Source organism: Mobula birostris, chromosome 26 (genome assembly GCF_030028105.1).
Source record: "Mobula birostris isolate sMobBir1 chromosome 26, sMobBir1.hap1, whole genome shotgun sequence".
NCBI lineage: Eukaryota > Metazoa > Chordata > Chondrichthyes > Myliobatiformes > Myliobatidae > Mobula > Mobula birostris.
Genome location: NC_092395.1, coordinates 21,846,328 through 21,874,111, shown reverse-complemented (window position 1 = coordinate 21,874,111; position 27,784 = coordinate 21,846,328). Strand labels below are relative to the sequence as shown.

General features: G+C 42.8%; 1 protein-coding gene across 1 annotated transcript; it reads right to left on the bottom strand.

Annotated features, from left to right (window-relative positions):
- rgmd (RGM domain family, member D) lies at positions 1-27,530 on the bottom strand. Its single transcript, XM_072244286.1, has 4 exons — positions 27,485-27,530; positions 25,238-25,386; positions 24,449-24,978; positions 1-919 (listed from the first exon to the last, which is right to left on the bottom strand). Exons 1-4 carry the CDS (start codon positions 27,493-27,495, stop codon positions 260-262), a joined length of 1,350 nt encoding a protein of 449 aa, XP_072100387.1. The 5' UTR covers positions 27,496-27,530; the 3' UTR covers positions 1-259.
- Positions 27,531-27,784: the final 254 nt, after the last annotated feature.

Genomic DNA, 27,784 nt, shown 5'->3' with positions numbered 1-27,784 from the left:
TTCTTCAGGTCTATAGCTGGAGACATTTAATAGGCAAAGTTTAGATGCCGCTTGGAACCACATCCCCAAAAATAACAAGGTTCTTAAAATCAGGAGTACACAAAAGAAAACACAAGTCGCTAACAGAAAGCCTCTCAACATACAATAATTCATACAATACAACTATATATACAGGCACTTTACACTTCATTTTCACATATGTACATTTCTCAATATATTATTATATAGACAATTTGCAATCTGAAGGTATACACATTCACTACATGAAGGTTATGAGGAAGGCAAGACATGCCAGGTAAATGGGGTATGGTGGGCGATGGGTTGGAGCGCCATTCTTCCCTGCACCTGTCCTGGGAGAACTGTGCTGCTTGAGAACATTGAGATGCAGTGCTTTGAGGTCCTCCAAGGCTCCGTGGGCAGCCATGGAGAAAGCCGGGTCCCCTGTCGTAAGGAGATCAAAGACGCAGGACTGGAAGTAGACATCCTCCACTTGGAGGATTTCCCGGCACTTGGAGGTGGCACTCTCCACCGTGTAGACCTGCTTGGGACCCTGCATTCTGGCACCAGACAGCTGCCTGGACAAGGTGTGCTCCTGGATGAGCTCGCTCCGAGGGCAGCCGTGGACGCACAGCTGCAGGCACACGCTCTCGTCCGCAAAGTTCAATGTCTCTTCGGGGACCCTGATGGCGAAGGTCAGGTACTTGCCCACCTGACGCACAATGATGGTGGTCCCAATGTATCGGGCTTGGATCTCCACCTGATCGCTGCCCACCTTCTCCAAGATCCTCAGGCTATTCCCTCCGTTCCGTTCACTGCCGACTTTGGTGCCGTCTACAAATGCTGACGGGAGGCCGTCTGTGGTCGCCTGGTAGACCTTCTGCTCCGTGCAGCCGTGAAAGCTCTTGAAAATTATCGTGATCTGTAAGGAAGCACAAGACAAACTTGATTAGTGCCTTCACAATGCCAACTCGCCCATCTCCAGAAGCCAGTCACAAAAGGCATTCATGTTCAGAGAATGTGAGTAATTAGATTTTTTTAGTTGACAACTAGTATGTCATCATAGACCAAAGGGTCTACTTTCAGGCTGAATTAGTAGGTAGGTTTGTAGGTTAATTAGCTATTGTAAATGGTCTCTGATGTGAATCTCAGGCCTCCAAGAGGACCACAAACTTGTTATAAGGTATGGAGGCTTGTGTGCCTCAATGACCTGCAAAGCTACGTTAGCTAGAGTCAGGGCCTTGTGCTTTGGCTCTTGGTACAGTCACCCATGCCAAAGAGGTCCAGGACTAGAGGCCAGACTAGGAATGGTCCACTGGTCCCCCAGGTTCAGGGGTTCAGCTCAGGACTAACCACCCTGAGTGGTTAAAAAAAACAAATTGCTACGGATACAGCAATGAAGAATGCTTCTATATCTGCGTGCAACTGAGGACCCTGAGCCATACCTGGGGTGAAGTAGGGGAAGAAAAAGGACAGACAGACAGAGGCTCTTCATTGCTGCCCTACAAACACCAGTGGCGTAATGGGCAGTAGGTAGTAAATAACTGAATCTCAGGAAAGCAAATAGAAATGGGATTAATGTAGAATTAGTGTAATTGGTTGCTTGATGGTCAGCCCAGACTCAGTAGGCTGAAAGGCCTGTTTCTGTGCTATTTTTTTTATATATGACTGACTGTCACTTACACACCTTGCCCACCCAACAAGGTGTATTCTTCCCTATGAGAGATGAGAGAGGTGGGGGGGGGGTAGGAATGAAAGGTGCAATCTAAAGAGAGCAAAGTGGCTTGAGCAACAGCTCCATGGTAGCCAACCCCGCCCCCCAGTTTCAATCCTGATTCGATGAAATAAAAGGAGTAGGCCAGCTGGCCGGTCGAGCCTGCTCCACCACAAAGATCAAGGCTGATCTGGCTCCACCTACCCACCTCCCCCCCACATGACCTTAATCCCACCACTGTGCAAAAACCTTATTTATATTTTATTTATTTATGAGATACAGCTTGGAACAGGCCCTTCCGGCCCCTTGAGCCACACCGCCCAGTAACCCCTGATTTAACCCTCGCCTAATCACAGGTCAATTTGCAATGACTAATTAACCTATCAACCGATATGTCTTTAGACTGTGGGAAGAAACCGGAGCACCCGGAGGAAACCCATGCGGTCATGAGGGGAGGGGAAACGTACAAACTCCTTACAGACAACAGCAGGAATTGAACCCGGGTCGCTGACACTGCGAAGTGTTGTGCTAACCACTAAGCTGTTCTCTCTGCGTCTCATATATATTTAATGAGGTAGCATCCACTGCTTCTCTGGGCAAAGAATTCCACATTCACTTTTCTCTGAGAAATGCAGTTCCTCCTCATCTCTGTCCTAAATCTACCACCACGAATCTTGAGGCTATGTCCCCTAGTTTTAGTCTCACCTAGAAGCGGAAAACTTTCTTCCCTCTAGCTTATCTATCCCGTTCTTAATTTTGTTTCTATAAGATCCCCTCTCATTCTTCTGAATTCCAGCAAGTATAGTCCTAGGCAACTCGACCTCTCCTCACAGGTTAATCCCCTCATCCCTGGAATCAACCTGGTGAATCTCCCCTGCACTGCCTCAAAGCCAGTACATCTTTTTCCTCAAGTATGGAGACTAGAACTGCACACAGTACTCCTGGTACGCCCTTACCAATACCCTGTACTGTTGCAGCATAACCTCCCCGCTCTTAAATTCAACCCTTCTAGCAATGAAGACCTACATTCCATTTGCTTTCTTGATAGCCCTCTGAATCTGAAAACCTCATGTAATCCATGTACAAGCAGTCCCAAGTCCTTCTGCACAATAGCACGATGCTGCTGTCTTTCATCACGTAAAATATTTTTTTCCCTTCCAAAATGGTTGACCTCACATTTACCAACATTGTACTCCATCTGCCAGACACTTGCCCACTCACTTAACCTATCTATATATCTCTGCATCTGCTGCACTATTTACTTTTACACTCAGATTAGTGTCATCAGCAAACTTGGATATGCTACACACTCTGTCCCCTTTTCTAAATCATAAATGGACAGCAACCCAGTAGCACTCCGTCCAGTACTTGTTGCCTATCTTGGGTGCTATCTGTCTGGAGTTTGCAGGTTTTCCATCGATTGTGTGGGTATCACCTGGCTTCCTTCCACATTGAAAAGCTATGTGGGTAGGTAGGTTAAATGAAATGTGTAACAAATGTAAAGGTAAATTGCAGTTTGAAAGGGTAACAGCTTGAAGGACAAGACCACCCTCTGGCTGGTAAACAATAAATTGCCCGTGGAAGTGAATGTCTGATGGATAAAAAAAAGAATCGATTGGTTCACAAGGATGCTCAATGGATTGGGCCCATGACTCAAAAGACATTGCTCTGAAACATTAATTCTGCATCACTCTCCATACATGCTGCCCAACCTGCTGAATGCTTCAACATTCTTTGTAACTCCAACATTACCAGCAGTAAACCAACTGACCTCTCTTAAAACAAAAACAGCTTCCTTCCCCCAGCCCGCTCTTTATGCGGAACATGAAGACATTGATCAGCAAGTTAGTGGCGTAGCACTTCTAAACTCGTACAGATCATCGTCCAGAACGCATTTGGTTTTCAATGCCGGGCTGTTTTACTCAAGGGCTTCCACTATTTAGCTGGCAAACGTCACTGGCTGAACTGGATGTCCGCAGGACAAAATGGATTCGGCAAAGAAAGGCATCGCCCTGCCCTCACAGACCAACAAACAATCCACCGCTACACTCCAGTAGAAAGCAAAACAAGAGTTAACTTTTCAGGTAATAGATACCTAGTCAGAACCTGATCAAGGATCCTTAGCCTGAAATGTTGACCTTTTCATTTTCCACAGATACCACTCGCAGTGTTGAGTGTTTCCAGATTTCTGTTTTCATTTCAGATTTCCAGCACATGTAGTTTTTTTTTAGATTTTCATTCCTGGCACTTCACTGGAAATTATTGCATATATCTGACCCCAGAGTGCCTGCTACATAAGTACACACAGTAAACTGAGAGGAGCTCATTGTTTGTCCCACTCCCAGCAGGGAGGAGGCCACGCCAGGACCACCACACTCAAAAACAGTTTCTTTCTCCAAGCAGTAAGGCTGATCGACACCTCCACCCACTAACCAAGCCCACCACACCCCTCATCACCACTACTTTATCACGTTGTCAAATCCTGTCACTTTAATCTAATTAATCTATGTATTTATATTTGTTGTTTTTTTTTTGTTTACGTTATCATATTCTTTATCTTATTGTGTGTTTTTGTTGTGCTGCATCAGATCCGGAGTAACAATGATGTCATTTTTTTTTTACAATTGCATACTGGAGATTACATTCAACAATTTTGAGTCCTGAATCTTTAATTATTTGCCCCTGGGGAATCTAAATACAGAACACCTCTATTCAGTCTCTAATAGATGCCTCTGAGCTTCCAGCAGCACACAAGTTTAATTTCCCATTCCACTCCTATCCTGTTCACTGACGTTCAACTTTGCATTATTCCAATGAAGCTCACCACAGGGTTCGAGAACAACACAACAAAAACATGGCTTCTGACTGAGCATATGACAGCCCTCCTAGACCTAGAGCTGAGTTTAACAATTCTAGATAAAACAGCAACTGATGTCTTAGATTCCCACATTTACAGTATTCACAATATTATTCCCACAGTCAGATAATCTATCCTATCTACCCCCCCTGAATTATTTGTTAATTCCTTCCCCACTCTCACTTCTCTGCACCATCACCATTTTAACCTCCCATCTTCTAATCCATGACATTGCCTTTCTCTTTCCATCCCACCCAACAATCCCTGCATTTTAAAACATCTCCAACTTTCCTAATTCTTGGAGGCCATCAACCTGAACGTCGTTTCTCTCTCCATGGACGCTGCCAGTGACCCATTTTATATGTGCGGTGTTCAATTTGCAAACTGATCAAGCAACTTCACTTCCATTCACTCCAATCTAAATCACCGCAGGCCCTTGGTTTTCCATCTGGTGCTGAATATTGCTGCAGGCAACAAGGCTGTAACAACTCAATGCCATAACAAGTCAACCTGTGTGCACTGATTTCAAAGACAAAGATTTTTTATTTATTGAGATACAGTGTGGCATCTAGCTGTGCCACACAGAATTCTGACTTAATCCTAGCCGAATCATGGGACAATTTACAATGACTACCAACCAGTACACCTTTGGACTGTGGGAGGAAATTGGAGCACCCGGAGGAAACCCACACAATCACAGGGAGGAGGTACAAACTCCTTACAGGCAGTGGTGGGAATTGAACCTGGGCGGTTGGCGCGGTAAAGTGGTGTGCTAACCACTACGCTACACTACCGTGCCGCCTAGCCCCTGTATGGAACTAAAATTGCCCATTTACTGCACAGAGGACAATTTTCTAACTTGCTTTAAAAAGAATGACATAACCTAACTTTAAAAAGACCCACTTAATTAAAAGACCTTTAGGCGACAAGAACAGTCCATGTTGTTAATTTAACAATGTCTCCCATTCTTCCAAACTAATTTCAGACCAACGTCAGTTCACCGTTGCCAAGAGCGGCTGCCACTCCTAACTTCTATTTACTGACCGATAAAACAACCTTACTTTATTAATACAAGTACCTCTGGGAAATTGTGCGCCCAAGCGCGTATGCATGACTGAGCTTTTGCGTGTGTGGGCCTAGACTTCATCCCATAGGATTCAATACAGAAGCAGCATGAAAGCACGTCCAGCATGCCATCAATTGAAGCCTTCACGTTGCCTGGATTAATGGGTTCTTTTGATGCCTTCAGCCTGTGTGGAGAGAGGGGATGGAGAGAAGGGAAAGGTCCACAATGTAACAGGACAAGCTCAAATCCATCAAATCTGGGGATGGATATGGTAAATGACTTCAATAATTTACTTTGCTTAGAGATACAGCATGGTAACAGGACCTTCTGACCCAGCAAGCCCAATCACACACGTAACCAATTAACCTACTAACCTGTATGTCTTGGGAATGTGGGAAGAAACTGAAGGACCCGGAGGAAACCCACGTGGTCACAGGGAGAGTGTGCAAACTCTTTACAAACAGCAGCAGAAGGAACTCGGATCGCTGAAGCCGTAATATTGACGGGCTAACCTCTACGCTGTGCCGCCTCTGAGAGGAACACGAGGAGGATGACAGGTGAGATGACTGACTCCTCCACTCCTTCGCAGATGATCACACACACAGATAATGACCTAGAACTCACTGCTTGCGAGAGTATAGGAGGCAGAGATCGCCAGCAATTTCAAAAGATAATTAGAATGGCACTGGAAGGAGGTAAACATGAAGGACTATGGGACAGAGCCAGGGAATGAGACAGAATGGATTGCTTCCCACTTTCTCACCACACTCAGGGGTAAAGAAGTCTCCCTCGAACTCCCTCCCAGTGACTCTAGAATTTACAAGTGTACTGTCTTCTTTAATAACTTATAAGTTGTTAGCTTTGGTAGCAAAGCCAGCAGTTTATTCCTTATCTAAAATTGTCTTCAGCAAGTTGGTGGTGGGTGTGAGCCAACTTTTTGAACTTCTGTAGTGCTTCCGACGAAGAAGCTTCTACAGAGGTACTGGGTAGGGTATTCCAGGACTTGGACCCAGAGTTGATAAACAGTCTCCACATCTACAAGGAGCACTGCCACACGGAGCAATATCCATCATCAAGAACCCTGACCATCCAGGCTATGCTCTCCTCTCGTTGCTGCCATTGGGAAGGAGGTAAGAGGACCCTTGAGTCCCATGTCACCAGGTTCAGGAATAGTTGTTACCCTTCAACCATCTGGCTCCTGATGAGCATGGATAACTTCACTCACCTCAACTCTGAACTGATTCCACGACCGATGGACTCACTTTTGATTACAATTCATGTTCTCAGTATTCTCTACCTGTTCACCCATCCATCTACCCATCTACTGTATCTGTGTATTTGCATACTTTTGTCTTCTTTTGCACATTGGTTCTTTGTCAATCATTGCTTGTGTGTAGCTTCTAAATTGATTCTAGATTTCTTTGTTCTATTGTGAATGCCTGCAAGAAATTGAATCTCAAGGTAGTATATTGTGACATATACATATTTTGATAATACATTTAATTTAAAACTTTAACATTTCTAAGGAGGTGAAGGGGAAGCTACAGGCAGTGGTGTTTGCATGTACCCAAGCTCTTTACTTTACATGATGAGAAAGACTGCAGACTTGCGGGGTGTGGACAAAGCAAACCTTGTGAGCAACTACAGTGTACTCCAAATGATGCACACACTAGCCTCATCGTACAGTGAGTGAAAGTTTAATTCTGGGCACAATTTGCAATCTTGATAAGTTGATTCTCATTTATCTACTGTGAACCAGAAAAGGCCTTCTCCAAACATAATTGCTGTTTACCTTGAAAATGAGCCCAGAGAAAACCTTGTGAGTGATCTTGGTTGAGGACATTCTGCTGGGGTTGAAGAGTTGCAGACTGGATAATCGGAGGCAGCAATTGTCCAAGTGGTGAGAAGCTGAGTAGCTCCTTCATGATGAACCCCAATTCACTGACATCTGTACAACACAATGATATGGGGTGCAAGGGGCAGACTGAATAAGGGGCCCTTTCTCACACAGCAGAATACATGCACTAAACTTCTGGTGGGAAAGCAGGGAGAAGATGTGATCACAAATGACACATCCAAAAATATTTACATTGTATCCCAAAGAGCATTTCAGCGAATAAAGTACTCTTGAAGAAGAGTCTGTGTTGTAATGAAGAAAATTCAATATCCAATCACAGTAAGCTTCATCACTGATGATGATGACGCTAGTATCCGTCTGTCTTGAAGGACAATGGATAGTGACACTGGAGTGACCCCTCCAGGGCAGAAGGTATGGAGATCCTGGGATGCCCAGTCGTCAAGACCCCCTTCTCATCCTCACCGGTATTGTCCAAAGGAAGGCGAAGCAATACGATACGATTGGCACCAGCCTGGCTGCAGGAGCTGCCGGAAGGATGTTCAGTGATGTCCAGGAGCTCCACTCTGGGATTTCCTGTTTGGATTTACTCCCGAAGCCTTCGTCAAGCATTTAATAATAATGAGGGTGGCACAAAGGTGAGGCTAGCAAATCAACAACATTAGTCTAGGTTCGATCTTGACCTTTGGTGTTGTCTGTGTGGAGCGTGCATGTCCTTCATGTGACCATATGGGTTTCTCCCAGGTTCTCCTGTCTCCTCCCACATCCCCAAACCATGTGGGTCAGGGGGTTAACTGGCTACTGTAAATTGCCACAAGGGTATCGATGAATGGTAGAATCAAGGAAGCATTGATGGAAATGTGAGGAAAATAATATAGATAAGCCTGGGATTAATGAAAATGGGTTTTAATGGTAGGTGGAATGGTGGCAGAAAGGTCAGTCTCTGTGTTGTGACTCTCTATGAGATCATCATTTTGGGATTTAAACGATAAGTCAATCTAACTCAGAGTTTCCCAACCTGGAGTCCACAGGCCCATCGGTCAATGGTAGAGGTCCATGACACAAAAAGATGGGAACCCCTGATCTAGTTTAAAACAGATTGAGCTCCACCCCCACACAGAGAGTAGTGAACATTTGTAATGAACTGCCAGAGGAAGCAGTGGAGACAAATACAATTGCCATGTTGAAAAGGTACTTAGATGGACAGGAAAGGTGTAGAGGGATAGGGGCCCCAAGTGAATTTCACAGTCTTCTTGGTCAGTGTGGATAAGCTGGGCCAGAAGGGTCCTTTCCTGTGCTCTACACAATATTTCTATGACTCCACAGTGCGTCTCGAATGATGCACTGGATTGAGTGCTTTATCGGAAAGGTGGCATCTCCTATGGTCAGTGTGAACAGATTGACAGACAGGCTGAAGTCGCTACAGTGCGACTCCAAACACACAGAATCCTGGCTCAGTGGTGAGAGTTTCATGTTTTACGAGCTGCTTATGAGTTACATACCCACAAAGACCTGAACAGGGCAAATTAAACCCAGATTCTCTAACTTACATGCAGCAACAGATCTGGGGCATTTGGATTTCACCAGTGGTGAACTAATCATGCCCCTTCCAAACCTCCAGACCTGTTATGGGACTTTGTCAAGTTGCTTCTTTTTGGACAGTGTCAACACCTAGCATTTCATCCAGGGACAGGCTCTCACAGGAAAAGCAGCTGAGAACTGAACTGGATGCACGCCAATCCATCTCAACAGCATTTACAGTGACCACAACCCCGGTCAATACCGAGCTACCATCCTAAAGCACAGGGCAATTAACAGTACTGGCCGACATCAGCTACCTTAAAGATCACACATCAACTTTTGAACTTTCTGTCCCACAAGATTACTAAGTGCACTTTAAACAATACAAATGTGTTGACGTCCCCTAAACCTTGTAAAGTATTTTTGGAATGATGCTGCGGCTTTAGTGCAGGAAAATACCATAGCCAACAAGCTCTAAGAAAGAATATAATGACAAGATAACCTGTTTGCAGGATGTTGGTGGAAGACCCTTCCTCTCCACCACCTGTTTTCTGAATAGTCTGTGTACCGCTGAACACCACCAGCTTATTATTCCTCTTTTGCACTATTTACTTTTGTAAGTTATAGTAATTTTCATGTCTTGCACTGTACTGCTGCTGCAAAACAACGAACTTCACAACATACGCCAGTGCTAATAAATGCAACTCTGATTTAAACACGAGAGTTTACTCATTAGCATCACCCAGCATATTTCACACTTGGAAATGAGATAATTAAGGTATGTGAAAGAACAAAATTAAACTGTACATTTAGTTACTGTCAGAGCTAAGCAAAAGGATATTGAAGAGTTGTGAGATGATGGGTGTCTTTCAAAAGCTGATGCAGTGGAAGAAACAAGATTTGAATGAATTGAATAAAAAATGACACCTTGCTCACAGCAAAGTGTGGATGCAATACAATACACAAGATCCTTCGAGACGATCTGTGAACGGGTTAAATCGGCAATTTGAAAAGTGCGTAGCAACAAAGAATCTAGAACTGAAGCATTGAAGACTGAGAGGAGACTTCACAGAAGTTGATAAAATCATGAGAGGTATGGGTAAGGACAATCAGTCTTTTCCCCAGTGTTGAGAGTCCAAAACTAGAGGGCACAGATACAACATAAAGGAAAAGAGGTATGAAGGAGCCCTGAGGAGTAGCTTCTTTACACAGAACATAGCGAATACCTGGAACTACTTGCCAGAGTTGCCCAGCTCTGTTTCCCACCTGATGACATCTGCTCCTGGCTGAAGGCTACGGCTACCTTATAAGGTAACTGGAGAATGCACCCTAACAGGTGCACGTAACAAGCTTCAGGGAAGGAAATTTGTTTCCTCATCTAGATTGGCACTTGAGAAACACAGAAAATGGTTGACCTAAAATTATCTCCTTAGTTCAAGGACAGTTAGGAGTTGGCAATAAATGCTAGCTTTGTGTGGGAAGTCTACATCCCATGGAGATTCCACCTAATGAAGGCTGGACAATAAATCTTTCCTCACTGACCACTAGTGAAGTTCTGGAGAAGAACCCACTGATGTAGAATCTGAACTGGACAACCATTTCTCACTTTGCATAAGTAGTTGGAAGTGTTTTACAGTTGTAAATTTATTGGAATATCTGGAATCAATATAAACTAAGGCATCTCCATTTTCCAAAATGTAAGGAAACTACTACTCCCACCCCATAACACTCCCAGCTGCAGTTACATCAACCAACCTGCAAATGGACTACTGCAATTTGCCTTTTGATTTTTTTCAATAACGCTGTAATTGAAAGGAGGGAGACAACAAAAGAAAAAGTTCCACCAATATTCCCAGTCAACACTTCTGGCATGGCATTCCAGACCATGGAGAGCAAGGGAGGGACTGGGGGCAGATGCCTGCCACCATCTCCCCACAGAAATACTGAAGTGAGAAGTCATGTTGGATGGGAAGGCGATCCCAAATAAGGGAGAAAGGAATAGATGAGGTTGCAAACAGTTACTGAGGACCTGCTGCACAAGTTGTGTGTGTATGTGGTTTGTTTGCAAACACAACACAACCACAAACACGAGTGCATATTTTTCCCCACAGCCTACAAAGTTAAATCTGGTGAGCAGCCACAGTGTAACTCATGAGTACCGGGCCCAGCTCCTGTTTATTGTTACTGCAGTCTAGACCAGCAATGATCATCTATACAGAGATGGCCAAAAGGAGAAGTTCATTGCTTTAGAAATTTCTGCAGCATTTCAATTCTCTCTTGGCTCCTATGAAAATCTGTGCCTCCCACTGGAGAGAGAAAAAATTTTTTAAAAATTTGAGATGGATGTTGAAGAAAAATTTTCACTTGAATTCAACTCAACGTAACCACAGCGGATCCAAATACAGAATCCTTGTGAATTTGAAGTATGAGTCATCCAATAGCTTAACAGAATTCCTGATCCATTAACACTTCAGTGGTCTCGACTAAAGCCTGATTTATACTTCTGCGTCAAACGTATGCCGTAGATATCGCGTACCCTATGCCGTAGGGTGACATGCACCTCCCCAAAAAAGTAACTCACGTGTCGCAGCGACACAGACCACAACAACTGTGATTGGTCCGCTCGGTAGCGTTGCATTTCCTCCTACGCATTTCCGGTTGCTTTTCTCCGCCATGTCTGTACACTGATGCGAAATAAGTGGTTAGAGATGATGAACCAAATCGTCAAATCTATCTGCCGACATCTGAAGATATCTGAAATGCATTTCCTCGACCATGTCTCTCACGAAGAATCTCAACACAGTGGCATAGAAACCCCACCGCCAACTAGCATTTTGGCAGTGAACTGCAGAGCAATGCAGACACAACAATGCATGCTCGCTACGGCATAGGGCTACGCAGAAGCATAAATCAGGCCTACGGCGTAGCCCGTACGCACAAGTATAAATCAGACTTAAGCCTGAGTTGCTTATGTGCAATCAATTCCCAAACAGAGTGAGACAGTGGCAATGAGAGGTGGGTGGGGACTACTGCTACATCATCACCGGTGGAAAGCAGCTTCCCTGAAGCTAAACCAGTGACACAAGGTACTGCAGTCACCAACGCCGAGAGAAAACTCCACAGCACGGTGAAGTTTGGAGGCATTACTTGCAAAGTAAGTCTTGTACGTAAGTTGCATTTTTTGCACTATCAGTTCCCACAAACAGTACTTCTGACTAGATAATCTACTTCAGTGTATCTACTTTTTAATTCACCTTGATCAGGGCAGTAGAAAGAATTCCCTTGTTTTCATTGAAAATAGTAATATGGGATCACTCAAAGGACATCTCATACCAGAAGATGGTTCTGTCCACAGTGCAGCACACTCTCATTGCTGCACAGGAGGGAACAGCTTCTTCCTCTCCACCACCGGATTTCTGATCAGTGCATGAACGCATGAACAGAACCTCACTTTTCCTTTTGTTTTAAACCATAGAACACTACAGCACAGAAACAGGACTTTTGGCCCCTCTTGGCTGTGCCGAACCATTTTTCTGCCTAGTCCCACTCACCTGGACCCGGACCATATCCCTCTATACACCTCTCATCCATGTACGTCCAAGTTTTCCTTAAATGTTGAAAGTGAGCCCGCATTTACCACTTCATCTGGCAGCTCACTCCACACTCCCACTACTCTCTGTGCGAAGACACCCCCCCCTAATGTTCCCTTTAAATTTTTCCCCCTTCACCCTTAACCCATGTCCTCTGGTTTTTTTTCTCCCCTATCCTCAGTGGAAAAAGCCTGCTTGCATTCACTCTACCTGTACCCATCATAATTTGCAACATCTATTTTTTGTAATTTACAGATTTTTGTGTGTTTGCAGAGCACTGTTGCCACAAAGCATATTTCATGCCCTAATATCAGTTATATAAATCTGATTCTAAGGAGCCTCAAGTGCAGGTTTCTGTGTTTAAGAGTGAAACTTGAACCACCTGTACTGGGGAGAAGAGCACAACCACCCAAGGTAAAACTAGCACTTCAAATTACACTGCACAATAGTACTTACAGCATCAGAAACATGATAGCCAAATCAAATGTGAACTATTCCAAATTTAAAATTTTAGTCTGATCTAATGCAAGCCACATCACCTCTGGTGTAAAGGCATTAAACAGAAGAGCATCCAGTGGATATCATTGATTTATGAGGGGGTGGTCACTTATGATGAAGAGGCATGGGCATCTCAACTTACAGATGATGATAAATTGTTGGAATTATGCACTTCAGAGGCTGGGTCACGGGGTAGCTAGAGAGATGGCTAATACATTTTTGAACGTGGGTGATTCAAGGTTATGGGGGACTAGCCAAGAAGCCTGGAGATCAAACCATGTTCACATTGAGCAGGGAAGGTTTGAGGGACCAACTGGTCTACTCCTCCTGATTTCTCAAGTTCTATCAGGATGGCATTTAATGGAATTACTCTGTTGGTGCTTCAGCTAATATTCAAAATTGATTCAATATTACTTCAAATCTCAATTATTTACTTGTTACAGTGCCTATAAAAGGTATTCACCAACCTCAGAAGTGTTCATATTGTTTTACAACATTGAATCACAGTGGATTTAATTTGGCTTTTTTTGACACTGTTCAACAGAAAACGATTATTTCATGTCAAAGTGAAAATTGACCTCTACAAAGTGATCTAAATTAATTATAAATATAAAACACAAAGTAATTGATTGCATAAGTATTCACCCCCTTTAATATGACACACCAAATCATCAGTGGTGCAGCGAATTGGTTTTAAAAGTCACATAAATGGTTAAATGGAGATGTTTTTGGAAACCTGTGTGCAGTCAAGGTGTTTCAATTGATTGTAGTAAAAATCCACATGTATCTGGAAGGTCCAACTGCTGGTAAGTCAGTATCCTGGCAAAAGCTACAACATGAAGACAAAATAACACTCCCAGCAACTCCATGAAAAGGTTATTAAAAAGCAAAAGACAGGAGATGGATACAAGAACATTTTCAAGTCACCGAATATCCCTTAGAGTACAGTTAAGTCAATCATTAAGAAAATGGAAAGAATATAGCATAGCTATATATCTGCCTAGAGCAGGCCGTCCTCAAAAACTGAGTGACTGTGAAAGAGGCTAGTGAGGGAGGCCACCAAGAGACCTATGACAACTCTGGAGGAGTTACAAGCTTCAGTGGCTGAGATGGGAGAGACTGCGTATACAACTGTTGCCTGGGTGCTTCACCAGTCTCAGCCTTATGGGAGAGTGACAAAGAGAAAGTCACTGTTGATCGCAAATAAAATCTCGGCTAGAATTTGCCAGAAGGCGTGTGGGAGACTCCAAAGTCAGCTGGAAAAAGGATCCATGGTCTGATGAAACAAAAATTGAGCTTTTTGGTCATCAGACTAAACACAATGTTTGGCGTAAGCTCATTAACAAAAATACACCATCCCTACCATGATGCCTGCATCATGCTGTGGGGATGCTTCACTGTAGCAGGCCCTGGAAGACTTGTGAAGGTAGAGGGTGTAATGAATGCAGCAAAATACAGGGAAATCCTGGTGGAAAACATGATGCAGTCTGCAAGAGAACTGCAACTTGGGAGAAGATTTGTTTTCCGGCAAAATGACGACCCCACGCATAAAGCCAAAGCTACACAGGAATGGCTTAAAAACAACAAAGTTATGTCCTGGAGTGGCCAAGTCAGAATCCAGATCTCAATCCAATTGAGAATTTGTTACTGGACGTGAAAAGGGCTGTTCACTCACGATCCCCATGCAATCTGACAGAGCTTGAGCAGTTTTGTAAAGAAGAATGGGGGGGGGGGGGGAATACAGTGTCCAGATATGCAAATCTGATAGAGACCTATCCACACAGACCCAAGGCAGTAATTGCTGCCAAAGATGCATCGACTAAATACTGACTTGAAGGGGGTGAATACTTATGCAATCAATTATTTTGCTTTAAATTTGTAATTAACTTTGTAGAGATCTGTTTGCACTTTGATGAGAGAGTCTTTTTCTGTTGATCAGTGTCAAAAAAGCCAAATTAAATCCACTATGTCAATGTTGTAAAACAATAAAACATGAAAACTTTCGGGGGGGGGGGGTGAATACTTTTTATAAACACTATTATACTGCTCAATGTGGTATCCTGTTTTCAAACATAAAATATTACCATAAGATATAGGAGTAGAAATAGGTCATTTGGCCCATTGCGTCTGCTCCGCAACAGAGAAATTACAACAGAGAACACAGTTCAAACATACTCGTCCAGCTGCAAGGGGCTTTCGTACATCTAGAAAGATACGTGAACCATCCAGAGAAATGCACGTCCTCCAATTTATGGATTCCAATGTTGATGTTATTTTTAAAGCAACCAAAAACTTTAGTCCTCTCAGTTTAAACTCAAGCAATTCTCGCAGTATTAATTCCAGTTTGTTGTGAAGCTAGAGCTGCTTAATTCAATCAATCGGATCAATCTGTATTAGCAGTAACTGCCCATTGAGACAGCATCTTCCAAGCCCTTAAAAAAAAATCTTTAAGGTGCCTGATATTTGTTTGTAAAGGAACAAGACGAAAAGCAGTATTTCCCCCCCAAATGAAAAGCAAAATTAAAATGAAAGTTTTGTTAAGGACCAGAAACATCTGGGAAGGACTGGGAGCTCAACTGCACTGCCATTTTGTACCTGAGACCCCAAAGATGAATACAGCTAGGATCGAGGGCAATGAAACAGAAGGACTCTTAGTGGAATGAGTGCAGGGCCAGCTCCCAGAGGATTAGAATCCAGAGCACAACACTGCTTATTCACCACTAATTGGAAGTCCGTTTGTGTTACCAATTTAGCTCCGCAGGGACGCCTGTCCCAATGGCAAGAAAGAAAAAAAAACTGGCAAATATCCAGCTTCTGGCTGGACACCACCGTTAAAAAAAAAAGCTGCTTCTGTTCACGCAACAAGAGAGTGGTTTAAATATACTGCAGAAACTGCACTTTTCTCTTGTTTTCTCGTCATAGACAGATTAGGGGTTTGTTTTAGTGACTGCAGATCTCCCAATCCCACCTCTGTGTTACTCCAGACTATTAGCAGGCTTTCTTTATTACTCCAATTTTCCATTTACATTTAATCAATTAACTAAATTTACAGTACTTTTTATACGCTACTGAGTTTCTCCTGCAAATTCCCTTTTCAACACTGCTGCAACAATTTGCCTGTATTTTCTAGTTCTCTTAATTATCAGTGCTGCAATTAATGATTGAATTGTCCTGTGGATTGAACTGAATACCACGGAACTATCTGGTTACAGACAGGTAGAATGAAACCCCTCATACAATAAAATGTCCCTAATAAAACAAACAACAATTTAAAGAGCTTTACAAGGCAACAAAAATAAATAATTTTATTATAGCAACATCAAGTATATGACTTAGGGTCACAGTTAAGACGCTTCCTTAATAAAATACCTGCATTCAAGAGGCATTCTTTACACTGGGACGCCAGTCTCCGAGCATAGAAATCCCACAGGAGATTGGCCTATAGTCAGAACCTGGCCTCTATTGTTTAGGTTCGTTCCTTGTGGGCCTCTTAAAGGGGCCAACTCGAAATTTACCAAACAACGCGGAGTTTTGCACAGAGCTAATGCCACCAGCAGTTCATTCTCAAGGAGTCAGCTGTGGTTGCTGCCTCGATCTGGAAGATTTGAATTCCCGCTCCTGGGAGCTGAGCACACAACAAAAAAAATCCAGCGCAGCAGTCCGGTCCAGTACATAGGGAGTGCTGTGTCCCTGGAGTTTCAGCTTCTTGGGTGAGCAAGAGATCCCATGGTACTACTTAAAGGAAAAGGAGAGCAACTCTTCTCACTGTGCCAACCAATCCCTTGACTTAAAAAATATCAGTGGAGGCAAAAGCTATATATTGACACCTTGGGTCAAAATATCTGCATCGGGGTCTCAACCTGAAATATCAACGTACACCTTTCGCCTCCACAGATCCTGCTTGACCGGCTCAGCTCTTGCAACATTCTGCTAAAAAACCGTAAGGCATACGTGCAGAATTAGGCCATTCAGCCCATTGAATCCACTCTGCCATTCAATCATCCCTCTCAATCCCATTCTCCGGCCTTCTCCTCATAACCTTTAATGTCCCTACTAATCAAGAATCATATCAACCTCAGTTGTAAACCTATGACTTGGCCTCCAAATATCTGCAGTCTATTTTACCTTTACCCCTTGGCCAACGCCACCAAAAGATTATTTGATTATTACCTTCTGTGTGTGTGAGCTTGCCGAGTGCAAACTGGCAGCTCATTTCTAACAGTGACGGCACCTCAAAGAATGAGCTGTAAAGAACTTTGGGATCCTGGACAATTGTGACAGATGCCATAAAGAGTTAGTACTCTTCTTTCTCAATCAGGTCACTCAGTGCCAAGTGGCCTATTCCTGATCACGTACTCTGTGGAATAAATCTCATGAATTTGGCACTTGAGGGGTGTAACAAAATAGGCAAGAAGCAAATGGAGATCTGAACCATTGCTGTGGGACCTGAAGCAATTAACTGCCAGATATCTTGGTCAATCTAGATGTTAATTGCCCCCGTGATTTTAGCTTGTTTGCACCATACAGCCACAAGCCTGCAACCCACTCCACTCCGAGACTGCTTTCCTCAGATAAACAGCTGGGAGCTTCAACACTCACAACTTTTGACCCATTTTGTCAAGCACCAAGATGATGACAGAGGTGTTGTCCTCCTTGGCACAGTCTGATCTGCTTCATGTAAATGGAAAATACTTGTACATCGTCTCCTCCCACGCCAAGTATTTCCTACCCCAGATCTTGGAACTCAACACACAGGATGTGATTCCAGCAGAAGCCCACAGTTCGTTGAGAAGATGCAGTTCAGCTGCTTGTGTTGCTGGGATACTAAGTCAGGGAAGAAAATTATTTATGATAATTCCCCTTCTCTAAAATGCTGCCTTTCACATTAGTCAGGTTGAGACTATGCGGATTCTGTTTAGCTCCTCATCTGAAGGACTCACCCCAGACTGTGCAGCACTCCCTCAGCACCTCTGGGTTTTGAGATTCCTCTTAAAAAAAAGATTTTGGGGAAATCTCAAAAAAACAGTAAACAGCAATGGGAATTTCCATTGATTTCGTGGTCAAATACATCAATGCTAAAGAGTTCAAGTGCTTGAAGTTAAAGCTCATTTGGCTGACCTTCTTCATCGCACACACACTGCTGGACCACACAGGCTGATAGAGCACATCTCTGTCACCAATGATCCCTGTGGTAAAAATCCACCCATTTTCAGTCATTCTGCTGTGGCACACTTAACCTTGCTCTGTAAACGGAAACTTAACCAACTAATGTTTAGGAAGGTAAACTTGCATTCAGTAAGTGATAAGGTGTACAATTTAAGAGAATGCATGCACTAAATTAACATTTGATATCACATACTTAAAACCAACCGTAAGCCCCGAAATGATTTTTATACATTTCTTGACCTTTCCCCATTTAACAAGCTTGCAACGTTAGGATTCAATCTGGTGAATCTTCAGACTAACCTGGATCAATAAGGTCCTGGTGAAGGATCTCCGAAATGTCAACTGTTTATTCATTTCCATAGATGCTGCCTGACCTGCTGAGTTCCTCCAGCATTTTGGTTGTGTTAACGAACAAATAAAATCTCTCTACCTCTCACACTCTTCCTACAGATGCTGTCTGATCTGTTGAGCGTTGTTCAACACCCACAATTTTCAAAACTACGCTTCAACCAAATAACCCCACCCTAGCAATAGTTCTGTCTTGAGGGACCTGGGAGTAATTGTTCCGAATCTGCTTTCAGCTGCTGATGGAAGATCAGCACATGTCCTCTCCCCCTTTGAACCCACAGAGCTGGGCACACAAACTTAATGCAAGCCAAGACCAATTGGGTCTTGTAGCAGTTCAAAGTCTTGGCATTTCCTGGAATCTGCACACAGACACACCGATCCTAGGCGCTCTCAGCACAATACATAGTGTAAACGAAACCACATTCATATAACATGCCAGGATATAGTGGTACATACCTCAATGTTTAAATAAGTGGTTCTTTGGTTCCAGTGCAGATTAAACCAAAAGAATTTGGATCAGCCACAACCAAGCTAATGTACCACAGAACTGCCAAAGGAAGCCACTCGGTCCATCGAGACTATGCCAGCTTCCAGCATTGTAAACCTATCAGTTCCATCATATCCTCAGAACCTTGCAAATGATTCTCTTTCAAGTGCCTACACTGCTATTTGAAAGGTGACCAACTATGCTTCCACTTTCTCGACAAGCAATAACTGCCATTCAGGACTACTCTTTGCATTAGAAACTTTTCACTCACATTCCCTTGTAAGATTTGGCAAAATTTGTAAATCTACATCCTTCCGCTAATGAGGACTACTTGCTTGCTTCATGTATAGAATAGGTAATGGGCTGAATGGCCAGCCCATTCTATATAACGTTTACACCCTTCACTTCAAACTCCACCCACTTCAGCCTCAAGCGTTTTCAGGTGGAAAATGGGACTGAAAATATCAGCTGTTTCATCTGCTGGGCAGCACTCTGTGGAAGTTGCAAATCTACACCCGGAGTTAGGGAGACTGCTTCCTCTGAAAAGCAGTGCAAAAAAATACTGAAGCTAGAATCACAGGCCTGGTACAAAATAATCGACACTTCTACCATAAGTGTACTCTCACAGGTTTCTACTTATTACCATCTTGGATTATTCTCTATGTTAAGCACCTGGGGGAAGTCATCAGTCCTCCCATAACAACAAGCCCTGAATAAAATCTTCCCTTCATACTTTAGGTAAAAGTGCATTCAAAGTATGAAGTTTTGTGCTACTGAAGATCACTGCATCAGAGTCAATCACACTGTAGCCAGGTCAAAGGCAAAGCCCCGCTTTTCTAGCTGTGACACAACTGCATCGGAACAGAATTAGGCCATTCAGCCATTCCATCGTGGTTGATTTATTTTCTCTCTCCATCCTATTCTCTTGCCTTCTCCGCATAATCTTTGACGCTCTTACTAATCATGAATCTATCAACCTTCACTTTAAATATACCCAATGGCGTGGCCTCCACAGCTGTCTGTGGCAATGAATTCCACAGATTCACCACCCTCAGGCTAAAGAAATTTTACCTCATCTGTTCTAAAGGGGTGTCATTCTATTCTGAGGCTTTGCCCTCAGGTCCTAGACTGCTCTACCATAGGAAACATCCTCTGCATATCCAAACAACAGGAATTCTGCAGATGCTGGAAATTCAAGCAACACACATCAAAGTTGCTGGTGAACGCAGCAGGCCAGGCAGCATCTCTAGGAAGAGGTACAGTCGACGTTTCAGGCCGAGACCCTTCGTGGCCCTGCATATCCACTCTGTCTAGGCCTTTCATTACTCACTAGGTTTCAATTAAATTCCACCCTCCCCCCCCATTCCCCCATTCTCCAGCATGTACAGGCCCAGAGCCATCAAACAATCTTCATATGTTAACCTCTTCATTCCCAGCATCATTCACACGGACCTCCTCTGGCCTATCTCCAATGACAGTGGTTCCTTTCTTAGATAAAGATTTGGGTTTGGGTTGGGTGCATATTCCGAAAATAAAATTGGGTTTGGGTTGCGTGCATTTTCTGACAAAACAATTAAGCTAATGCCGAGCCAGACAGCCAGTTCAGTATCACATCTTCTTGGTACTGTAGATGCCATGACAAATAACGGCCACAAACCTGTGGGTATGTATTTGTATCTTCCTTGTCTTTCAATTGAGGAGATCAGCCAACCTTCCCTCCTCTAATATGAAACTAGGCCAGTCAACATGGTGACAGTTGAGTAGCCAACTATGCCACTTGCTTTAAGCAGTATTAATATTGGCCTAGCAATGACATCAGGATTCCGAAGTGTCCCTGGGTCAAACAAAGTAAGGAAGATATTATAACAAGACTTGGCGCTCAGATTGGTTGCATCTAATTTCACACCCAAGCAGACTAGAGATCCCAGATAGTTTGAGTAGCAATGCCTAGGGGAAAAAATGGCCTCCTGACAAATTCCCCTTGCATTTTCTGATCACCCTTCTTCAGACTCTGTGTTGGCTTGCTGGCAAACTCAAGGCTCAGAGTCTGAAAGGTGTGATTTCTGAGATCCCATGATAATTAAGGGAAATAAAACTTAGTCCAAGCTTTGCATTTTTCCAAACCTCCTTTCTTCTCTTTTAGATTTAAAAAAAAATTACTTATTCACTTGCAATGCTGTCATTTTATTTTCTATCTCTACCTGCCATCTAACTGAGCAGCCCAAATACATTGGTAGAAGTGGTAGGCTGGATCAGGACAGAAGGGAAAGGACAGGGGAATATCTCTCACCTTCCCAGCCAAAACTTTCTTACAGCTATCATCAAGATCTCATCAAATAGGCTGTCATCTGATTGCTGAGCGCGCCACCTTCCTTTGTACAAATAGTGTTTTGGAGGCACAATAAAAATAGTGAAAGCACTTCGAAAGTGATCTGCTAATTAAAAAAACTATTAAAAAGCTATTTTAAACTTGCTGGTAAGCCAACGTGACATGTACAGCACTGCAATTTATACACCATTGAATTGTCCAATAAAATTAAGCTTGATTGAATACAAACTCTTCCGCCCCAATTTCTCTTTGTTAATGCTTATACTTCTATACATTACTAGTATTTTTCTAAACCTTACAAATAAAATCGGTAAGCAGTACTTTCTGAATGAAATTAATTGTTACAAAAACCTTTTTAAAGTTTATATGAAAAAGTTAAATATACTAGGAAGCCCCAGAGAGGTGTGTTCTCAAAATAAGAAGTCCCCAAAGAAAAGCTTGAGGGAGCAGAGGGGCATTAATACTTTGACCTTTTACGGTAATTAATTGTTGCGCAAATGTAATTCCCACTTATGCATATAACAGCTTGCAAACCACAAAAATAACATTACACAAACTTAATGTTAAGAGCTTTGGGATATTAAGAAAGTTACTGGATAAAATCAAAGCAGAAAAGAGCAAATATTGAAAGTTCAAAAATTTATAAAAATTTCATTACAAGGGAATACACATTAAACTACACATGAAGTTAGCAAAGAAGCCTTTGCCACTAAAGGGTTAACAGAGCTGTGCTAACTGAACACTCAGAAGCCCGGAAGGATTGGTGTGAAAAGCGCTTTAAGGCTTTCCAGGTAGAGCGGGAGGGATCTGATTACAGTGCAAGACTCCACTCTTCCAATCTGTCATGACTATTGCTGTTTTATGAGACTAAAAGACAGCGAAAGCACAACAAACCACAACCACTCTAATCACCATTAAAATTAGGAATGCTGCTTGGAGTTCAGCACTGGTTCAAAACTGATGAGGGGGCCAGTTCCAATTGTTACAGACTTTTACAATAAATTACTAAATATGAATTCTTTTAGGAAAAGTTTAAATTACCAACCCCTTCTGGAAGCAAACAAAACCCTTTGTGTAATCAAGGCTTTTGTTATACAACGTAAGACTTTTCTGCATATTAATTTTAGATGAAGTAAAAGCCTATTGTTAAAAGTTTATAAATAGTCACATTGGCACTTAAGTATTTTTAATTAAAGATTTTTCCTGAAGTATTTTTTTAAATTATAGTTCCCCCTCCCCACTGTTTCTTATGACAAAACCTAATTCAAAATAATATCTGCCCTACCATAAACTATATCTCAGCACCTTCCATAACACATGGTGGCCACAAGTTGCCACAGAAAGGACGCATTTATTGAGCATCAAAATAAAGCTCCCTCCACCAACAGCCTTCCAACACAAGATGCAGCACCAGGGCTGCCCCACTACGCCAATGGGAATAAATGACGAAGAACTCCACTGTAGCAGCCCCTCAAAAGGGTAAAGGACACCGGCCACAAATCTCACCAGATCTTCGGCATTTGCAAGGAAACTGCAAGGAGAACAATCACCTCTCGAAACTGTACAAGCGATTTTTGATGGAAAGGGAACAGAACCATGCCAACTCAGTGTCATTCCCCCCCCCCACAAGTACAAAGATGTTGACATACAAAGAAAATCTTCAGTCACCACACTTAAGAGAACACAATTATAACATAAAGGGTGCATCCTTCAAAGTGTAGTAATCCATCAACATCAATTAAACTTGGAATTATAATCCTCATTATGTTTGAAATGCTTATTCTTTTCAAGACCTGATTTACATGAACACTTTTTAAGCAATGTCCATGGTAAAATTTGTTCAATGAAGGGCGGGCAGGGAGGAGGTAAATAAAATTCAAGCTTTTCAAACCTCAAAAGAAAATCTAATTCAATGGATCCTCAGCATTCCTCTACACTGTGCGTGAAGATAAGTAGCAGTTGTATTTTTCACGTTTCATTGCCATGGCTACCCAGCATTGTAGGATACAAGCCACCCGATGTCATTTGAAAGTCACAAAGTGTGCAGAACAAAGTGTGCCTGTGCTGGCAGTCAACTGCCGTCTTTGGACAAGGATGCTGTGTTCTTAATGTTCACTGCAGTCTCTCCTTTATACAACTTCTGTTTTGTTACCGCTTCAAATTTAACAAGCTCAAGCAGCAAACTTAGTCCGTTAACAGAAATTAATTGTAGAAATTTAGTCATTTAACCCATTATGTCCAACCAGGAGAAATAAATGACTGCGGATTATATATATACACACACATTTAAATGAAGTTAAATCTTTATTTAAGAGACAGAATAATATTTTCTTCAATAAAGTGCATCCGTAACTGATTCGAGTTAAATCTATATATTGGGGGAAATTAAGTAAACAAGCCAACCACAAAAAGGCAGCATTTAAGATGAACTATGGCTCAGAGGGATTCTTTTGGAGGAGTGAGGTTGTTTGACAAAATAAATAATTATGAGCCAGTGATTAATCAAGTCTGTGGCAGAGTAAAAGGTAATTTTAAAAAAAACACTCCTACACCTTCCAAAAACTATTTTTTCAACAATCCACTCCAGCTGCTTTTTTAAGGGATAAAACACATCCATACATTAAGCAAGAGAGGCAACCATTCACACGTTAACTCTTTACAAGTTTTGAAAGTGTAGTCCAATTAATCCCACTACCCCGATGTGTCCCAAAACTATTTTCCCTCCTCCTCAACCATGAATTCCTTTTGTAAATTATTATGACCGGCTTCCATTGCAATTCATTGCCGGACCACAACCCTCTGTGCACAGTAAACAGAAATCTAACTCGTCCTTCGTTCGGGATCTTTCAACAATTAAAAAAATCAGTATGTTGTTTGGATAGGCTCCTAAATCCCAAATTAATTCGGCAGAGGGCACTCGCATTTCAGTCCCTTGGAAACAAAAGCATAGGAAAGGAAAGGAGGTTGAATGTGTGAGCAATGTGGAAGGGCTTCGCTTGACTTTGTAAAAGCACATTTACCTTACTGGTGGCTGTGGCGCTAGAGTCCTGCACCACAGGTACATTGGTGACCTGAACAGACAGGTAGTCGCTGTCGATCAAGGGCCAAGCCCCTTCCACTTTGCACGTTTGGAACTCGTCCCGGAATGTCCTGAGATGGGGGTCGCCGAACAAGCCACAGTGTGCAAACTTCGGGGGCTTCTGCCCACCGTCTCTTAGCGAGTTGACCCTGCCCTGGTAGCTACACAGCTCCGGCAGCCGGCTCCGCTCCGTGCCCGCCGGCTTCACAGGGGCCGTGGGTCCCGTTTTGGAGCAGTTGTGCTGTGCCATGAGATCGTTGATGCCCAGCACCGCCGAGTGATAGACCAGGTCCCCTCGGCAGTACTTGGCCGTCTTCTTGGTGCATTGCGAGTAAGCTCGCAGTGCGATGCAGAAATCGCCGCCGTTTCCACCTCCTCCTCCCTCCGATTCCTCTTGCAACCCAATCCCTGGAGAGGTAGCAGCCACAAATTCGGCGTTACATCGCTGGATCCTACACTGCTGGCAACGTACTGCAAGCAACAAGAGTAGGGCATTAGCAAAAGAGTGAAGAAACAGTTTTACAACTTCAAAACTTTTTCCAAACTACCAAAAGTTTTTGCAAACTCAGAGTAAACTTCAAATTCTCCAAGATACTTTTGCATGCTACTTTTAAAAGGACTTCCAAATTCCGTGATACTTGAATATATTCTCCTGAAGCACTGCAAGTTAAAGTTGCTTACTTTCAAAATATTTAATGTTTCTTTCACAAATACACGATTTTTTTTTTACCTGAATTCAGACACATTGAGAAAACAAGCATAGCAAAGACGGACGAGTAAAGCTTTTTAGCCAAAGGGTAACGGCTTCCTTTCCCCATGCCAATCCATCCAGCGCGGCTTGAGTCTGTCGACTGCTCGGCGAAGTGGACGGCCCTCCTTCTGTGGGAAGAAAAACTCAAGAATTTCAGCCGCAGCCTGTCGCTCAAAACGTCTGAGACAACCCAACTGCTGGGCGAACCTGGTTGACAGCCGCTCTGGCCAATCACGAACGACTGGATGCTTTACAATTAAAGGGGAGAGTCGTCCGTTTTAAAAAGCGGGAAAATAAAAGGCCACATATCCCACCACATTTTCTCTTAAACCACTGCTTATTGCAAATTCTAGCTATTCTGCGGCATTGAAGCGCCTATACTAAGAGCGTTCATTTAACTCCCCAATGCTTTTAGAGATACAAGATACTGTAAATGCTGGAATCTATAGCAACAATCTGCTGAAGAAATTCAGTGGGTCTGTGGAGGAAGTCGACCCTTCATCTGTACTGGAATGTCGACTGTCCATTTCCCTCCACGGATGCTGCCTGACCATTTTGTTCGTCGCCCTTTAATGGGTGATCTCCGTAGAAATCGGAGAGAACGAGAGGAATGAAACTTATCAATTACCAATAAAATATGATGGTATTTATTAACACTTCCAGAAAATGGGAAGACGGTCTAGGTTGGTGTTTTCTTTTGAAGGCTCAATGAAAAGGTAGGTAAAGTGAAGAAAATCACGAGTACAGTAGCTATATAGGGCGAACAGCAAGGTCCTGGATCCTATCGGTAACCGGTAACTTAAATGTTCATTGGTGAAAGAAATGTCATTCAGAAAGAGGTGAGGAATAAAAATTCAGTACCTGTGAGGTGATGGAGGTAGAAACCCGCGCTGAAAAAAAAAAGATGAGCACTTGGAAAGTGTGGACTGGTGGAAACGCACAGAACTCACAACTTTGTGAAAACCCACAGGACCTGCAAGATTGTGGACTGAAAGCCAGAGAATTGAGATTAACCATTTTTGTTTGCCTCGCATGGTCAAAGTGAACCAAAAGTGTGTCATAAATGTCTATGGCAATAAAAAGAATGTAAATTACAATTGACGTGAAATGTAAAATGTAATTATTCGTCGAAAAACTTTTTAAGAACCTAGCTATACATGTGTTAAATATTGTTGGCTATGGGTAGTATCTGAGCTACTGCCATGTCTCACTGTCCAGTAGATTTACGGGGGTTGTGCTGCATCATCAGAAGTCCTGAATTTCGGTTAAAGCTCAGACGATGTTAAACAGCGTGCACTATTTCGAAGAAAGACGGGGGAGTTCTCATCGATGTTCTGGCCAGTGTAAATAGAAAAGAACATTTATCTCGCCATTGCCGTTGGCTGTGGGATTTAGCAATCTCCACATTGTGTGTAAATTTCGTATCAAGGAGCCAGCAAAAAAACGTTATTCTCCAAAAAAAAGAGGTGAGAGGTGTTCTAAATATTTTTTTGCCATTTTCGTGGGTTTCATTCCCCACCTCCCCTTTAAATGCCTGGCTAGCCCCGTCCATCTGAAATAGGCGGGGATGCAACATGTTAGTTTGAGGTTGCAAGATCTGGGAAGCCAGTGCTTCTCTTTGCCTCTTATAGTCTCCGCCTTGCGGTCAGCGCTATTGGCGCACAGCAGCCTATAATAAGTGCAATCAACAGTACTGACGAGTATTTACAAGCGCATAATCTGCAATCCCTTTATCAGGGTTGAGATCAGTGAAGGAAGGTTGTTAGTTAGAGGCAATCATCAAGCCAATCTTGTCTTCAAAGGCATTGGTGGCCTCCGAGGTGTAAAGTTTGCCTGGCGATGAAATATTGTTCTTTGTTCTCATTGCAGACTTCCCACATTTTAAATGAGAGGTTTTTGTTAGCATAATTGAATGGAAAGATATATTTTCCCTGGATTCGTATAATAGTGGTCGCAGAACTGTTTTCAGCAATGGGTTTAAAGCTCCCTATTTCCCCCCCCCCCTTCGTTATTTCGCAATGGTGTAACTTCTTGGCATTAACAATGTGGAAATTTCTCCCGGCTGGTTTTGCTTGCGTTGTTTATTTGCTTGATGATGCCTGGTCTTGGGATTCACGCACACAGACAAAAATTAACAGCAAGTGTAGTTACATCCGAAAATAAAAACAGGAAATGTTATGAATTCTCAGCACGTTAGAGAGCAACTATGACGAGAGTAGTAGTTACCTGTACATCATCTTGGATAAATTCTGATGGAGTAATCTCCAGAACTGCCCCTCTCTCTGTATATGCAGTCCGACCTGCTGAGTAGTTTCAGCATTCTCTTTTATTTTAGGTTCCCAGCAACTAATATTTGACTGGTGTTATCTTGAATTTTCTGTTGCTAAACAGTTGCTAGGGCAATGGCAATTTTTTTTGGACCAGCTCAGTTTGAAGTAGGCGGGAATCATGTGCTCGGGAAAGAATGCAACAAACACGAGAAAATCTGCAGATACTAGAAATCCAAAGCAACACACACACACACAA

What these genes read in the sequence shown, in the direction of transcription:
- rgmd (XM_072244286.1), bottom strand. An exon ending in CTCAATGTGTCTGAATTCAG is followed by an intron (nt 24,979 to 25,237) that starts GTAAAAAAAAAA and finishes TGTTGCTTGCAG; the next exon opens with TACGTTGCCAGCAGTGTAGG. An exon ending in GCGCCACAGCCACCAGTAAG is followed by an intron (nt 920 to 24,448) that starts GTAAATGTGCTT and finishes GCTTCCTTACAG; the next exon opens with ATCACGATAATTTTCAAGAG.